The sequence below is a fragment of the Mustela nivalis genome (genome assembly GCF_964662115.1).
Source record: "Mustela nivalis genome assembly, chromosome: 20".
NCBI classification, from domain to species: Eukaryota; Metazoa; Chordata; class Mammalia; order Carnivora; family Mustelidae; genus Mustela; species Mustela nivalis.
In genome coordinates, this window is record NC_139039.1 from 24,089,165 (window position 1) to 24,107,678 (window position 18,514).

General features: G+C 45.6%; 1 protein-coding gene across 3 annotated transcripts in view; it reads right to left on the reverse strand.

The window, feature by feature from the left end:
• MFHAS1 (multifunctional ROCO family signaling regulator 1) overlaps nucleotides 1–18,514 on the reverse strand; it is a 99,591-nt gene that overhangs the window by 64,163 nt on the left and 16,914 nt on the right. Inside the window, exon 2 of one of the 3 annotated variants that reach the window (XM_082715535.1) lies at nucleotides 12,249–13,266. The exons of the other annotated variants lie outside the window; for them this stretch is intronic. Within the exon in view, the coding sequence (XP_082571661.1) occupies nucleotides 13,169–13,266 (98 nt within the window). The 3' untranslated portion in view covers nucleotides 12,249–13,168. Of the gene's footprint in view, nucleotides 1–12,248; nucleotides 13,267–18,514 lie in introns of those variants that run through there. 3 annotated transcript variants of the gene reach the window in all.

An 18,514-nucleotide genomic window follows, 5' to 3' on the forward strand; every position in this document is an offset into this window, starting at 1 on the left:
CCCTCTCACTCTTTTTTCTTTTTTCTTTTTTTTTTATAAATATTTTATTTATTTATTTATTTATTTATTTATTTGAAAGAGAGAAAGATATCACAAGTAGGCAGAGAGGCAGGCAGGGAGAGAGGGGGAAGCAGGCTCCCTGCCGAGCAGAGAGTCTGATATGGGGCTCGATCCCAGGATCCTGATGTCATGACCTGAGCCGAAGGCAGAGGCTTAACCCACTGAGTCACCCAGGCACCCCAAGACCCCCCTCACTCTTGCAAGAGTTTTCTGTATCTTCACTTAATAGATTAAACAAAAAGAACAAAACCGAAAACCAAAACAAACAAAAAACCCCTTATATTGGGGCCCCTGGTTGGCCCCTTTGGCAGATCATGCAACTCCTGACCTTGGCGTTGTTAGGTTCGAGCTCCACGTTAAGTACAGAGTATAATTTTTAAAAAAAAGTATCAAATTGTACACTTAAAATATATGCAGTTTATTATAGGTCAATTGCACTTCAATAAAACTATAAAAAGAAAGTTTATGCAATGAATCAGAGCTAAGTAGATATAAGGAAAGTGAAAATATCCATAATTGATATTCTGGTATTCATAACTGGTATTCTGAGTCAAAAAAGCTATACAATGAAAAAAAAAAAAAGCTATACAATGAATATAAGCAAGATTTCTCTACCAGCATTTCTCAAAGTATATACCATATAACACCAGCCCTAAGAAATGTTAGCAAGTGTTACACACACATGCATACATGCATGTACACACACACACACACACACACACACACATACACGTACAGGTTCTGGGGTCACCTAAGTTTGAGAAATGCTTGTCTAGACAAGGCTCACCATGTTTGTTAACTGTGGAACTTCTCAGAGGCGTTCTCGCATCCTGAGATACCTGGTGCTTTTCAAAAAAACAGCTCTGCAAAAATATAGCTTTTCCAAAACAATTTGACCAGAAACCTTTTTTTCAGAGGATCTCCTGGGATTGCTAATCCACACAACACACTGTGGGAAATGCTGCTCTCATTCACGGGCTCCTGGGGTCGGACAGGCTGAGAGTTTAGAGAGCAGTGAGGCTGGGCTTCTCCGATCTCAGCCCCAAGTGTAACTGCGGCTCTCATTTGCTCACGAATTCCTGCTTCCTTCCAGCAACAGGGGACAGTAAGCACAACTCAGAGGCAACAGAGGACAAGGAAGGTGTGAGCCAAGATCCCTAAATCAGGTCCTGCCGCAGAAGTCCTCCTGATCGTGTCTAAATGAGTGTATGAGGGCTGCTGTGACAAAGTACCAGACACTGAAACAGGAATGCGCCATCTCATGGTTCTGGAAGCCAGAAGCCCCAAATCCAAGAGTGTGCAAGGCCGGTTCCCTCTGAGGGCTGTCAGGGAAAACCTTATCCCAAGCCTCTCTCTCCCCCCTTAGCTTGTAGATGGCTGTGTTCTCCCTGCTTGTCTGTCCCCAAGTTCTCACTTTTTCTGAGGACACCAGCCCAGGTGGATTGAGTCCCTCTAATGAATTCATTTGAACCTGATTACCTTTCTTTCTTTCTAAGATTTTATTTATTTATTTGACAGAGAGAGATCACAAGGAGGCAGAGAGGCAGGCAGAGAGAGAGAGAGGGAAGCAGGCTCCCCGCTGAGCAGAGAGCCCGACGTGGGACTCGATCCCAGGACCCTGAGATCATGACCTGAGCCAAAGGCAGCGGCTTAACCCACTGAGCCACCCAGGCGCCCCGAACTTAATTACCTCCTTCAAGACGGTCTCCAAATAAGGTCATATTCGGAGTACCAGGACTTAGGACTTCAACACAGGAATCTGAAGGGACACAGGCAACGCAGAACACCCTTCATTGTGGTTCTCATCGGGCGGGAAATTGGTGAGGCTTCCAGCTCACAAATGCGCCCTACCTGTGGAACTTGCAACCTGCCGGATGGCGTTCTCTCTCTGAACAGCCTTCTGCATTCCCCGATGCACTCACTGATACTCCGGTCTGGTAAGCTATCTTTATTGTTATAGAAATAGACTAGAAAAAAGCTTTCCTTCATCTGATATCAACGTTTTGGGTAGCTTTTACTATGGTTTCTGTTAATGATCTCCCGAGCCCACCCCGTACGTCAGGCACATTATTCGTCATCCTCACGTCCCATTAAAGTCAGTATTTTTCACATTTAAAGAGAGAGTGGTGGGTCCGGTAACTTTCCCAAGGTCATGCGGCTAGCAAGGAGCCGAAAGTCGGGCTGTGGATCCAAGTCTGGCTCCAGAGTCCCCACTCGTTCTCGCCACCACACTCCAGTTCTAAATCTGGGGCAGCCGCATTCTCCCTACACTGTTACCAAGGTCTAACTCAGTCGGCAGGGAAAGAAGTTGTCTTGAGAAGGGGGGGGAAATCAAGAGCTCTATTTTAGACACAGGATGCCTGGGAGATATTCAAGGGGAGGTACGAAATAGGAAGCTAAATATGGTAGCTTCAGATAGAAGGAGTAGAGCTGGAGACCCAAGTTTCTGTCATCAGCACACGTACAGTGTATGAAGACCAAGGAGGGGGTGACCTTGCTCCCTGATACAGGACGCTTGTCCGCAAACCAGTTCAGCCAAACAGGCCAGCTCTTCTTGTGTATGATCTGTGAGCTAAGAGTAGTATCAACATTTTTGAGATGGCTTGAAAAACTAAAAAAAAAAAATCTGAAATTAAAATATCAGGGTCCCTAATAGTCTTCCTGGGACACAGCTACACTCACTCAAATGTATGTAATTCCAAGGGCTTTTGTGCTATGGTGCCCGAGTAGAGTAGCTACAGCCGGACGGAACGGTCCACAAAGCCCGAAAGACTCATTATGTGGCCCTTCACAGACATATCCCCGGTGGCCTGCAACACGGGGACACTGGGGTGAGGAAGCAGCCCCAGCAAAGGTGACTGGGCAAAGCAGGCCATGCGGCAAGAAGACCACCCCATGTAGGAATATTCCCCAAAGCAGCAAAGGAACAGGAAGCCAGGGCAAGGCAGTGTCTCCAGAAGGATGGAGGGAACAACAGTGGGAGACAAGGCCACTGACCACACAGGCATCACCAGGGAAGCCCTGGAGAAATGGTGGGGACAGTCTGACTGACAGAGCTTCAGAGAGAGTCACCTGGGTGGCCCAGTCGGTTAAGCAACTGAATTCAGCTCAGGGCATGATCTCAGGATCCTGGGATCCAGCCCTGCATCGGGCTCTCAGCTCAGCAGAAAACCTGCTTCTCCCTCACCTTCTGCTGCTCCCCCTGCTTGTGCCCTATCGCTTGTGTGTACACTCTCTCTCAAATAAGTAAATAAAATCCTTTAAAGCAAAAGGCTGGGAGGCTTCAGAGAAAGAAGCAAGGAAGTAAATACAGAGGATGAACAATGTTTCTGAGGAAACTGACCATAAACAAGGTGGAGAGAGCAAGAGAGGGCCATCAGGTAAAACATGCTTTGGTTGTTCCAGAAAGATCTTACAGACGGATGGGAATAAGCGGGTGGAGGGGAAAGTGATGCGCAGCAGAGCGGGAAAACACTCCGTGTAAGAACTGAATGCTCCAGAAGACACAAGTGCAGGTGTCCCTGAATAAGTGGCTCGTCTAGGGGACAGGCAAGGCGAAGACAGGATATGGGGACGGATACACTCAGCGGACAGAGGTAGTGTCAGGCAGACGAGGACATTCTCATCCTACTCCTTTTCTCCCAGTAAAATAAAAAACAAAAGACATGTGCAGACAGGGGGACGAAGGCTGCTGCACACTCACAGAGAGGAGAAACTGTCACCCCAGATGAGGGAGAAGGCACGCCACCGAGGGCGGCCTCGCATTCTCAGGGGACACTGAGAGTGGTGAGGTTGTATGCTGAAGGGGAAACCACGCCGCGTGGCTGTTTGCCTTCGGCTACATTCAAATACTGAACACCAAAAAGATCGTGTTGATGAGGGAGCAGGAGGCTGGCTGAGGACAAAGCAAAAGCTGGCACCTTGCACCCCCTCTCCACCCGCTCCCCTCAGTAATATGTGTCACATTTCTCAGGCACCCCTGACTACCCTAGAAGGAAAACAAATAGTTAACTTGCAGAGATCACAATCCTGCAAGGCAGGAGCCTCCCTTGGTTTACAAATGTCCTTGAGATTTACCACAAAGAAGTTACCTTATCAATAGCCCAATTTCCAAAGGCACAGAACTCAATTCCTCAAGCCCTAATGTCACCCTCCCCTCCATAAAAACTGAAGGAGGCTGAGGTAGAAGGAAAAGTAAAGAAAGTTAAATTTCTTCTAAACCTAAATCTCACTGACAAGGACGCTTGATAGCAGGAATGTGACATTCCACCAGGAGACTCCTAATTGTCTTTCTGTTAGTGCCTCATTAGAGGGAAAGTGGCCTTGGCTTGATAGTTACCAGGCCTTCAATATCCTGTCAGTCTTCTTTACCCCAATAGCCCTTCTGAACACCCCCTTGTCCTCACCTACCCAACTCCTGTGTATATAACCAGCCACTCCTCACAGGCCCGGGGCAGCAGCATCTCCGTCTGCCCACGGGTCCTGTCCCCGTGCTCTAATAAACCACCTTTTTGCACCAAAGACGTCTTAAGAATTCTTTCTTAGTGGTCGGCTCCGAACCTCACCCCACCGAACCTCACCTAGGTTCAAGAACTTCATCAGTGTGACGAGGAAGCGGGGCTGAGGGAACCGAGGTGAACAGACAGGGTGTGCAAGTGGAAGACGGTGTCATTGTCTCATTTCTGGGGGCTGGAAAGCTGAGACCCAGGGGCTGGCTGGCTGGTCCCAACTCTGAGGGCTGACCCAGGCTCCCCCAAGCTTCTGGTGGCTGCTGGCAATCCCAGGTGTGCCCTGGCTTCCACTGCACCCCCGGTTCCTGTCCACACAGTGTTCTCCCGCGCGCATGTCCGAGTCTACACTGCCCCTTTTTATAAGGACACAAGTCACGCTGGATTAGGACAGATCGTAACGTTTTCATTTTGACTTACTTCCCTCTGTAATGACCCTGTCTTCAGATAAGGTCACATTCTGAGGTCCTGGGGGTTAACGAAAGCATATCTTGGGGGAAGGAGGCACAATTTAAGCTATAACAGACAGCAAGGCTTCTTTATCTTAGTTTGGTCTCCTAAATTAGAACGCAGATAACCTAAGGGCAGAGAGCCGTTTTCAAAGAACTCCGCCTGCCTCTAATGATGGAGAGATTTTATACGCAAAGCACATATTTTACAAATTTGGTAGGGCTAATGCGAAATGTGGCACAAAACACAGTTTTGTTAAATTTCATGTCAATGCATGATTCCATTAAAAAGATTCTCTCAAAGCAAAGGAAGTAGTTTTAGAATTAGACTTTCTGCAGTTTGGCATCTCCAATGCACAGGAATATGGAAGTAGATCCTGAGAAAGGGGGAAAGGGAGAAGAAAAAAAAGAAAAAAATTCCATATTGCCCCCCTCCGCCAACCTTCTAGCCATAACCTAGAAAAGTAATTCCTAACAGATAGCTGTATTTTATCATAGCCGAAGATTTTCCTAAATTTGGGGTGATATAAAATAGAAATTAAACATAATTTGTACCCCAAGACCCTTTTCAGGAAGAAGGCTTTGTGACAGAGGGAGGGTTATAAAGGGGCAGCAGGAGAAGTTTTCTGGGGAGTAATGGAATTTTTCTGTATCTTTTTTTTTTTTTTAAGATTTTATTTATGTATTAAAGAGAGAGAGACCATGAGAGAGGGAACACAAGCATAGGGAGTAGGAGAGGGAGAAGCAGGCTTCCCACAGAGCAGAGGGCTCAATGCGGGGCTCAATCCCAGGACTCTGGGATCATGACCCGAGCCGAAGGCAGACACCCAACGACTGAGCCACCCAGGTGCCCCATTTTTTCTGTATCTTGATGGCGGTGGTGATTATATGAATCTACATAGGAGTTATAGTTCATAGAACTGTATGCCCAGAAGAGTTAATTTTGCTGCATGATAATTTTAAAAAGAATATTTAATGGGGATGCTTGGGTGGTAGAGTGGGTTGTGTGTCCAACTCTTGGTTTCAGCCCAGGTCATGGTCTCAAGTTTGTGAGGTCGAGCCCAGTGTCCGGCTCTGGGCTCAGCATGGAATCTGCTTGAGATTCTCTCTACTCCCTTTTTTTCTCTGCCCCTCCCCCTGCTCAAGAGCTGGCTCTCCTTCTCTCTCAAATAAACAAATAAATCTTTAAAAAAAAAAATAAAAGGAATATTTAAAAAAGAATATTAGCACTTGGTGTGTATTTTCCAACAACTTTAAGTGACGTCTGATATTAATCCCATTTTTCCGATAAGGAAAATGGCAACTTGAAATTAAATAACTTGCTCAGAATTAAAACTTCTTACACAGAGGATGTAGGGTTTGAAACCATATTTGTCTGGCTCCAAAGCCTGTACTCTCTTCTACTGTTCCATAATAACCACCAAAAAAACTACCTAAGTGCTTCATTTGGCTATGCCTGCCCCTTTTCATAGTTGCAAATCCTTAATCAAAAGGCTATTGTCCGAGGGAACACACACACAGAGACCTGAGATTCCATAAAGAGAGCACAAGAACAAAACATGGAAACCCATCCCATTTCCATAACATCGTTTCTTGGGTACATTCTCTTCTGTGGCAGATGTCCAAAAACAAGAGCCTATGTGTCAACAATCTAATCCCTAATTGCTAGGATAACTCCATTCCACATCAAAAGAAGAACCACCTGCCCTCCCCATCCTCTGCACTCCATTATTAGAAAGAGGAAAAAATAAAACATAGTTAGGAAACACGTTCCCTAACTATGAAGAGCATACACTCTGCTCTTCTTTTCCATTTTGCTTGAATGGGTCTCCACTTAGAAACCTAAGAAAACTGGGCCTCGAGTTGACCAGACACTAATCACTGCTGCACTGAGTTCTCTAGAACATGCCTTTAGGAGTGAGTCTCCCAGGGTTCTCCATGGAGTGTGGGCCCTGTCACCATCTTAGCAAACAATGAAGTTCAATCATAGAATGAAGTGGCAGCTACTTGTCCAACATCTTCTGCACTCCAGATGAAAGACCATGATGATACCCAGAAGCAAGTCTCAAGCATTCATCATCTCACTCAAGACAATGGCCCAATACACTCAACCAATAACTGAGTCAGTAGGAGGTCATGCACCAAGTGAGGGCAAACTATACCGACTCCACTTGAAAACATAAGAGAGGCTTGCTCTTGGCAGAGTGGTCAAGCAAACTGAATTGTTGGTCTTATTTCCACTTTTTCTTCAGGTTCATATATGCGTATGTTTATGTTCGCAAATCCACAACCCCTTATTTCTTCAGTAAGAAAACCCAAATACCTTCTTATAGTTGCTACAATGGAGACAATGACAATCAAGCACTGTATTTCAGTCTCTTGTCTATGACTATGACAAAGTCCACACCTGACTTTTAATTTCATCACCTAAATTCCTTTGGGCAGGAGTGGTAAACTCATCTGTATATCCATCCACTCTAATTCCAAGCAAAAGGCCCTGAAAATGGCAGAGATCTATAAAGTATCTACTGAGCTGAATTAAAGTACAATGAAGTAAAATAAAATGCATAACTTAGAATGAAAAATGGAGGCTTTTTGTCCTACAAAACCCTTGGAATTTAACTACCGCACATAGTCTTGAGCTGTAACCTGTGCCCAAAGTCTTTCTGATGAATCGGAAAGCAAACAAAATGTCTTCTATTAGTTGAACCATATGAAATTGCTGCTGTTTTGTAGGTCAAAAATTACTGGATATCAACAACTTCCTGTGGTTCAATCTAATAAAGTATTAATCAACCACACAAGCTAAGGTAGAAAAATCTGATATATCTTCAGTAACATGTTTCACTTACCAAACTTTTCATCTAAAAAGGATATGATCACACACCATATATCTGCGTTCATGTGAAAAGGGGGTATGTTTCTAGAGATCTAAGGAAATCATTTTTCTTTTATTTTTTTTATTTGACAGAGAGAGATCAGAAGCAGGCAAAGAGGCAGGCAGAGAGAGAGAGAGAGAAGGAAGCAGGCTCCCGGCTGAGCAGAGAGCCCGATGCGGGGCTCGATCACAGGACCCTGAGATCATGACCCAAGCCGAAGGCAGCAGCTTAACCCACTGAGCCACCCAGGTGCCCCTAAGGAAATCATTTTTTAAGAAGCTTTAATGAGGTCTAATTTCCATGTAACGAAATTCATTGATTTTAAGTGTAGAATTTGATGTGTTTTGACAAATCCACCCTCGTGACCTCCACCACAACCATGGTGTGTCATATTTGTATCACCCAACAAAGGTTCCCTTGTAGCACATCTCCTCCCCACATCACTAGCTTCCTGTCAATGTAGTATTCTGCCTTTTCTACAAAAATTTCTTACAAATAGACTCATATAGTAGGTGCTCTTTTTTTTCCTTAAAGATATTTATTTGAGAGAGAAAGTCTCAAGTAGACTCCCTGCTGAGCATGGAGCCCGGGGGGTGGGGAGGGGGGGCAACATGACCCTGAGAGGCCCCCTGACCCTGAGATCGTGCCCCAGTCCAAACCAAGAGTCAGACTCTCAACCAACTGAGCCACCCGGGCCCCCCTAGTGTGTGATCTTTTGTGTCCGGCTCCCTTCACTTAGCACAAAGCTTCTGAGACTCAACTCTCTTGTTTTACTAGTAGTTCATTTCTTTTTATTCCTAAGTAATAACCCACAATTTGTTTACTCATTCAATGTGTTTATTCATTACCCACAAGTTGTTCCCAGTATTTGGCCATAATGAAAAAAAAAAAAAAGCCGATATGAACATTTGCATTTAAGTCTTTTTTTTAAACATAGATTTTCATCTCCCTTAGAGTGAATACGCAGGTATGTAGTTGCTGTGCTGTATGGGTAAATGGACGTTTAGCTTTTTAAGAAACAACCACAGGTTCACAAAGTGATTATATCATTTTGCCTCCCCAACAGCAATACCGGAGAGCCTGAGCTGTTACACATTCTCACCAATACTTGATATAGTCTGTCTTTTTAATCTTAGCTATTCTAGGTGATATGTAGCAGTATCTCCAAGTGTTTTTTTTTTTTTTTAAGATGTTATTTTTTTTTATTTGACAGAGAGAGAGATCACAAGTAGGCAGAGAGGCAGGCAGAGAAAGAGGGGGAAGCAGGCTCCCCGCTGAGCAGAGAGCCCAATGTGGGGTTCGATCTCAGGACCCTGGGATCACGACACGAGCTAAAGACAGAGGCTTAACCCAATGAACCACCCAGGTGCCCCAGAATACCTTTGTTTAAATAATTTAATAACTTGTGACTGATTCTCCCTAGGACAGTTCACTCCTGATGGACATATCCTAAGACCTCTAACTGAAGCTATTGCTCTTCCTATCACCACCCCCACCCCCAATTTTGTTTAAATTAACAGTGGTTCCTTCCATTCATATCAGTGGGGCTTCAAAGCCCTTCATCTACTTCCTACTAAGACCGGGCATAAAGAATTCCAACCCCGTCGACCTTACCAAGAATGGGCTCTCCACTATGCTGTTACCGCCAAAGCTCTTTTCTTGTTCTACCACCCAGGACCTCCTCGACTCTTGGTTTCCACTCTTTAGATTTTTTCAGATCATATTACCAAAAAGTTCTTAACCTCTGTATTGATCATCTGATTCCTACAACTTTGGCCTATCTCAGAGGCTCACGTCCCGGGGTGTTGGTTCTAAATCCAGACTGGGAGCTGATTCACTCTGAATTTGTACTTTACCCCTAAGCAGCCATAACTTACAGATGAATGAATCAATGAACAAAGTCCTTCCACTTGCATTCCTAACAGGCCTGCTGCTAATGGCCTTGAGGGCTGTGCGTTGCCCGACTCTAGGTACATGGTTTCTACTGATGCAATGGATTTGCGCAACACAACAGCCCTGACCCCACTCCGCCAACTCTGCTCCCCTCCTCACTCACATTAGATACAATGTCTTCATATTAAAAATTGCCAAGTAAAAATACATTTAATGTCCCTCGGGCCAAGTTCATACCCTAAATATTCTCATGTTAACTTTGATATGTTCCAGGCAGGGCAAAAATGCGGAACCGTTGAAGTAACTGGTTTGGTAAATCACTTCCAAATCCCTTTTTCCTAAAATACTCAGATATATTTTTACCTTACCTCATAAGAACCACGATAAGCATGAAATTAGCTCTTCCCTTCCTGTGATGTATACCAGCTTTTTACCAGATGGTTTTGCAATTTATTTACTTTATTATGTAAAACGAATTTTCCCAGCTGCATCCCAGGATAAAACCTGTAGGATCTGTGAGTCATTTTACCTTTAAACTCACCTGTGCACTTTAGGTTCTGCTTAAAAAAAGAAAGGCGGGCAGATAGACGGAATGAAGGAAAGAAGGAAAAGAAAGAGAAAAGTAGGAAGTGAGATATGAAGTTCTATTACAGAGCCCTGAAGTTTCCTCATCCTAAAGATAACTTGATTTCTTTTGGCTTATGTATGAATCACAGATCAGCTACTACAAAAGGATATCTAGTTTCCAAACTAATCAATGAGGGGTCCACCTAAGGTTAATAAAAAAAAAAAAAAAGCTTCACCCTCAAAATGAGAAGATTGGAGGCTGTTTGTTCCTAGCTCCATTTGTTCAAGAAACAAAACTCCAAAGGCAGAAAAAAAAAAGCTGGGCGGCTCCTGGGTCCGACAGTTCACAGCCGGAAGGGAGACAGAGAAGGAGATTACGAGTTACCCACAGTCAGGTGCCACACTAGCTCACCAGACCCGACCCAGGAAAGGCTGAGGGTCACGCTGAGAAACAGCACGTGACACATGACCTTCATTCCTCTCTGGATGACTGCTCTTCATTTCAGAACGTGGCTGGCGAGTACAATTTTTTATCACTCAACTGTCAAATCTCAGGCTACTCAGGGTGAGTGGCCTGCAGCTTCTCGGGAATTGCTGGTAAATGTTATAGAAATCCACTTTCCAACATTAAACCGACAGTCCCCTAGCCACACTCCTATTTGTTCCCAAATCTGACGTTCAGGATCTCAGAAGCATGTAACTTTCAGAATCCAAAAGGTCAGAAGCTCGGGGCGCCTGGGTGGCTCAGTGGGTTAAGCCTCTGCCTTCGGCTCAGGTCATGATCCCAGGGTCCTGGGATCGAGCCCCACATCGGGCTCTCTGCTCAGCAGGGAGCCTGCTTCCCCCTCTCTCTCTGCCTGCCTCTCTGCCTACTTGTGATCTCTCTCTGTCAAATAAATAAATAAAATCTAAAAAAAAAAAAAAGGTCAGAAGCCTGGTTTGTGTAACGGTTGGTGTCCTATCATTTCACTCGGGAAGGCAGAAGCACGAGGACAGGTATTCTTCCCCCAACAGAAGAGAGGTCCTCCGTCCACACCTGCTCTTGACTCACTTTGCTCCAGATGCTGCCCTGATAATGCGGCACACAAAAGCCCCAAAACAATGTCAAAAGGAGGCGATGGATGACAAAGAGGCTCCATGCCTGGGTCTCTTAAGACCTGGCTGGGCAATTTGGGGGAAAGATTACACACTGAGTACCAGCCTCTTTACCTGCACTTACCTGCACTGACCTAGCCACTTTACCTGCCCCAAGCACTCTAACTGAACACTGTTTTTGCAGAAGGTAGAACTCCAGTGTTACAAATGGGGATTTAGAAGAGGAATCTATGTACGGTTACCTAGTAAAGATCACTCTGAGAGCTGGTAGGAAGGATTGGTGATACAAAGGGGCCACTGATTCTCCTCCAATCTCCTACATGGTCTCACACACCATAACTGCTTCATTTGTCTTCTGCAGAGGACATGAATGTGATGGAAAATGTTCATGTCCCTCTTTGGATGTCTCTGGTCTTGTGAACTGCCCTACGGAACAATTACCTCGAGGAATCCTAAAATAAAATCATGATTGTGAAATTTGATATGAGTTTACTTGCATAATTAGCCTTCTATAGAGAACAGGGAGGTATTTATCTGACACCAGACCATTTTTAAAGTAGAATCCCATCGTCTGCAAATAACTAAAAATTTAGAAGGTGACACCGAGCCAGAGAGGACTCTCTTCAGTATACAGTTCAGCTACACATCATAGTCACACTGTGTTCATTGCTAAGAAGCATTAGTATAAGAGAGAAAGGGAAACAAAACAGGACTTCAGATTGAAGGAAACATGATAATAAAGCAGATAGATGTAGCTCTTCAAGTCTGTACTGGCAAAGTATGCAATTAAACAAAGGCGATGGTTTTATTAAAATCACAATGGTTAATAGTTTAGGTAGACCCAACTGAATTCTTCACCATATAAGCTTTGTTACATTATTATGGCACAAATTAAAAATTAATCTCACACTACTGGAAGTATGCCTTTAGCTGTTCCTAAGATAGCAAAAACAAAAACAAACCAAACTCAAGAGTTTCCTAAAATAGCATAAAAATAAAAGGAGGTACATGTGTACCTTACATGTATCATATAGAAAAAAATGTTTAAATAACCAATGTTTCTCATCCTGCATTATTAATTTATCCCTAGGATTTTAAAAGCAAGGCAAACTATAACTCAATGAGAATGAGCTAACAGTCATTCAAAAATTATGAGTTAAAGCCCAGGAATCTGCTGATCTCTCTAAAAGAAAAAAGACCACGCATAACTTCTTTATTCACAACACACCTTTCTCACCACTAAGTGGAATTCTAGTTTCTCCATGACCTGATCAGCTGGAAAGAGTCTCTTCCAGAGATGCGTGATTCCTAGGTCCCTTTGTCTAGACTCACTCTAGAATCTACCCGAGTTATACACGAGCCTCATCTCCCTTTCCAGAGCAAGGTCCTGGAGGACATCTCTTAGCGGGCTTCCTACTAGATCCTCCCGGTGCCTGTACAATGCGGGAAGGCCACAGTGACTTCCTCCTGAGTGAATGCAGGATTAAGCGAACAAACATCCTGACAAATGTCTACCTACATGTTAACAGTAGGTGTTATCTCATTTCTCTATATTGCGTGAACACAGCGTTGTAGCTTTGGGTTAATAATGTTGACGAACAGAGTTAAATGATTTTTCTTGGAGGGGCGCCTGGGTAGCTCAGTGGGCTAAGCGTCTGTCTTCAGCTCAGGTCATGATCGCAGGGTCCTGGGATCGAGTCCCACATTGCGTTCCTGCTCAGCAGGAAGCTGCCTCTCCCTCTCCTTCTGCCTGCTGCTCCCCCTGCTTGTGCGCTCGCTCTCGCTCTCTCTCTCTGCCAAAGAAATACACAAAATCTTTAAAAAAAAAAAAAATGATTTTCCTTGGAAAGATTTTTTTTAATTTAGTATGAGCTAGAACCATAATTAATCACGGAGATGACCAGCCGCAACATTTTTCAACTGACAGTAAACTAAACGGACTAGTACAGCACGATCAGTCCTCAGTAGACGTGTACAGCAGAATCCGTCCTCAGTAGACGTGAACTTCGAGGCGTGGCCAGGGGCCTCGAGCTTGCTTCAATGTGGAGCCTCTCCCAAGGATTCAGATGTTTGCCTTGGATCATCCCCACGAGGGGATCATCTTAGGGAAGGGGAGACAGCTCACCCACCCACCATGAAATACAAGGGCAGGCCCTTTCTAATTAGCTCCAGGTGGGGAAGGTCTGGGAGGCTCCCCCTCGTAAAGTAGGGAGCGGCTTTCACTACAGAAAGAAGTTGTGAATGACTAAAATAAGCAATGTTATAACAGGCTTCTGCTTTTAGTCATCATTACTTCATGCGTGAAATTTAAACAGTACCTTTGATACCTTTCTCAGATCCCAAAGAAATCTTTGCTGGGGGGAGGGGCGGGAGGCGAGAACAGGCACAGCCTAATTCTCTGCTGTGTTTTCGTGGTTTTAAATCCTCTCTACTTGCAAAAGTCTAGAGCAAATTCGTGGGAGAACAGATCCTGGGTGTGTTCTTCATAATTTATTCCACTTTATTTTATTTATTATTGGGTTATTTATTATTTATTTATTATTAAAGATCCAACCTGCTCTTACACAGAGCATGAAGATCTTGGTGGGACTCACTGTCCTGACAAACTGGAAGAGGGCACAGCAAGGAGGAAGGGGAGGTCGGGGAGAGACGAGATCCACTTTAGAAGCCCAGGGAGCCCAGAAGAGGTGTGCCCGCGCTGAGCTCTGCCATGAGCCGACCTACAGCTCTCACCACCGGGGGTGGGAGGCTTCCTCTCCCACTCTCCCACATCCCACCCTACTGCAGACCCAGTCCATAGAGAATAAGCAAAGCACAAACAAAAGCAACTAACAGAAGAGGACGGCAAAAGGCAATCACCCAGCACCAAACAGAGCTCCATAATGCATCTGCGTTGACCTCTTCATTTGCAAGCACCACCACTGGAAATAAGCTAGAACAAAAGATGATTCGCCCTGCGCAGCCATCAAGAACTCCAGGGCTCGCTGCATACATAATTCATGATGCAGAGGAAGCGGCCGTCAGCGTCATTTATCCTCGCCATCGTTTAAAGTAGTGAAAGGTTACTAGATATTCAGAAAGTCTCTGATTTCTACAAGACCCCTCCAAAGTCACGAACAAATGGGGAACTTTATTTTTCTGCAAATGTCGTTACTGACCAACCGAAGACTGTAAGTTCTTCTAGGACTCACGAGGTATCCATCGCAGGAGGGTGGGTTAGCAACCCTCATAAACCAATTCAGTGAGCAAGCAACATGCATGGGTCCTGTTGAAGCTCACCTACTCCGATCACTTTGGCTCTGTGTTTCACAAGCAGACGCCCCAGTGTGGTTCCAGTTCACCCCACCCCATCCCCTCAGATCAAGGAGAGAGGCTGTGCACCTCACAGACAGGAAACGGAAGCCCAGGAAGGTTACTTGACCTACCTGAGCCCTCAAGCCGGGCAGAGAGGGTTAGGACTCTAGTCGTTAACATCCTGGACAGTTTCCTGCATCCCCTGCCCTCACTCCCAAGACCTGCAACATTTACTGTGTGGGATTGACCTCAGAGCACTTTTCCCCACCCCACTCCTTTCTTACTCCCTCCACCCAAGCGATCTTCCGTGCTGCCCTGACCCGTCTTAGAAAAGGGCCACTTGGCCCTTCAGGATTTCCCTCTCACCCTGGGGGGAGAGGAGGGGAATAATCAAATCAAATCAAAATATTTCAGCTTTATATTGATCTGCCAAGAATTGTGCCAAGAATCTTAGCTAATTGGGTAGACAGGCATTGGCACTGTGCAGTGGACAGAGCAGACTCCTGATAATCTGTCCCACCTTCTCCCCCCAACCCGGGCTGCAGTGTCTGTAGCCCTGGTGGTGGCAGCAAGTCCCCAGGCACCACCTCTGCTCCGCAGAGATCTGTCCTCAGGCATCCAACCCCACCCACCTGCCTCCAGACAGGTCCCCGCCTCAGCCCCCTCCCGGCCCCCAGAGACAGGCTCATCTCTGCCCTTACTGCACAGGCACCACCCGCCGGCACTGCTGCTTCCTGGGATCAGAGCCTTCTTCACCGCTGACTCCCTGTCGCCGGCCCGAGGTGTCACTGCAGACGGCCAGCTTATGCTTTCGGGCCAGCACGACAGGTGGAACGCTCGTGATTTCCCCACATGTTACTCTGTGTTTCATTCAACCAACCACCCATGTCTGAGGGGGGAAGCTAGCATTCTCCTGAAAGGCAGTATGGGCGGGGTGACAGAGGCCATATGCTCCGGACGAGGGGAGCCCGGGCCCTGGGACGTAGTCTGTCACCTGGCTGTTACTCAGCCAACCTACACCTCAGTGTTCCTCACCCACAAACAGGGCTCATGAGCCAACATGTATTAAGCGCTTACTGTATGGATTAATGGATACCGGGCACCCATTAGTTCGTTTAATCCCCACAACATCAAGGGAGGCTGTGAGAGCAAGAACAAGTGCTAGATAAAGGTTACAATGATTTCTCCTCAGGTTCCCATGGAGAAACTGAGGCTCAGGGCAATCTCCCCAGAGGTGCGGGCTTCTCTGCTCCTTAATCCACTGGCTTTGAAAAATAAAAGATGTAAGGCCTCTCTCTCTTTCTCTCTGATGCGGCCTTAGCATAGGGCAAGAAAGCGGGAAGGCCATGCTCATCTCCACCTGGAGTTAACGAGACATTTGTCCTAGGTCACCCTCCCCAGGACACTATGCAGACTCCTTGGGGTGAAGACCTGTCCATTCCGGAAACAGGATGCGCTGGAGGAGAAGGGGGGAGTGAAAGGAGTGAGAAGCTGTTCTGACTTTCAGTAGCTCACACCGAGATTCCAAGCACCGTACTATTATCTGCCTGATGCGTGCGCCTGCCCCCTTGCAGGGAGAGGGAGCGCGGGGTTTCTGCCTGGGTGTGAACAAAGCCACCTACACACCACCAGATTCTTCAAAAGCAAATATTTGTCTGCAACCGAAGAACCAGCGTTCTTTTCTAACAAAGGACAACGCGTGTCATTCTAATTCCTGATTCCTGCCCCGGGTTCACAGTGGGCTCTGATTTCAATGGAAATCCCCCCATGAATAACCGTGTCTTGAATCACAAAGGGCACAATAAAGCAGAAGATCTACAGACGGTGAATAGGGATGGCCTGAGTATTCCAGTCTGCCTGGGGACTACCTGGGGCCAGGTATCCAGCAGTTTCTCTGGACTGGCAACAGGCATCCGGTTGTTGTTTGGTTTTCTGTTTGTCCCTTTGGCTCGGTGGGAGAATTTGAATTGCCCTGGTAATCAGTGAGCTGCAGCCCTCCCTGCTCTTTGGGTAAGCTTGTAACTCTGAGGCCAGACGGGTTTCAAGAAATAGCAGCAGGCTAACAGATCTGATAAACTCTGTCCGCCTGCAGCAAAGCCTGGCCCCACAGCCTCCAAGGCAAATTCCTGAAATGACCAAGCAGAAAACAAGCCAATTTTCCCTTTCTCTATGCCAAGGAAAAAAAGAGATGGAAACAATGTAGTAATCAGGGAGAATGCAAGTTAGGTTACATAGTAACCAGACGGCATGCATATGTTTTTCTCCAGGAAGGGAAAAGGCCTACATAGTCACAGAGGCTTAATGAAAGAAATAACCTCAAAAGAACACCTGCCCTAATCTGGAGAGGGCTGGGCTGCAAACCCGCCAGCTGGGGTTAGCAATATCAGAAACAGGGACAGATGCATCCTTACACGGGCTTTGCATCCCATTTTTTTTTTCTTGTTACTGTGCCCTGGGCACAAAATGGCCCAGCTCTCAGCAGACCTGTGAGCTGTTGGAGCATTACAGTGATCTTCTGGAAAACTCCTATCTCTCTTTTTAGTTCTTCCCTATGCAATTCATGAGCAACGAGTCCCCCTAATGAAGAGCACCACGGCAATGCCAGGCCAATGTGCAGCCAAGGTAGGACAAGAGCATTCCAACGAATATATAGAGAGATATATATGTATATATATCTATAAATATATATATTTAATAACATATTCAGAAAATGTGGTATACTCTTTTCCTCATACTGCCTGCGTTGATTCGGACATTTAATATGAGATGGCAAATTTTAAAGACCAAACCTTTCAAGGAGCCCTGTTAAAAAATCTTTCTCTAGGGGTGCCTGGTTGGCTCAGTTGGTGAAGCGTCTGCCTTCAGTTCAGGTTATGATTCCAGGGTCCGGGGATCAAGTCCTGAACCAGGCTCCCTGCTTAGCAGGGAGTCTGTTTCTCCCTTTCCCTCTGCCTACCACTCACCCTGCTTTGCACTCTGTCTCCCTCTGTCACATAAATAAATAAAATCTTTTTTTAAAAAATCTTCCTCTAAGAAAATGGAAATTTTGTTAGCATTAAACAAAATACACAATTAAGTATCTTTTCAATTTTTTAAAGATTTTATTTACATATTTGACAGAGAGAGATCACAGGCAGAGAAGCAGGCAGAGGTGGGGGTGGAGGGGTGGGCGGAAAGCAGGCTCCCCACTAAGCAGAGAGCCCAATGCTGGCCTCGATCCCACAACCCTAAGATCATGACCTAAGCCCTAAGCCAAAGGCAGAGGCTTAAACACACTGAACCACCCAGGTGCTCCATCAGTTAAGTATCTTCTCAACACACCAGATACCTTGATGAATCAGTTGGTTAAGCCTCCAACTCTTGATTTTGGCTCAGATCGTGATCTCAGGGTCTTGAGCTCAGAGCCCAGCATCCAGTTCTGTGCTCCGTGGGGAGCCTGCGGGAGATTCTTTCCCTCTGCCTCTGCCCTTCCCCCTCCAAAATAAAAAAAACCAAATCTTTAAAAATAATAATAATAAACACAAAAGCAACAGGATTGAATTCTTTACTATTTTTACAGGTCAGACATTTTAGTGTGCTGGGCTGGACCCATCCTTTATTCTCCACACACAGAAGAGCCAACAGCTCAGATTATCTCTTAATTTCTGAACCCTTACTGGTACCAGAATAAAACACCCAGGGCACATCTCCTGTGCATTACAACCAAGCTGAGGTCTAGAAAATACATTATGGAATGCTAGGACAAGGTTATGGGACAGAAATGAAGATT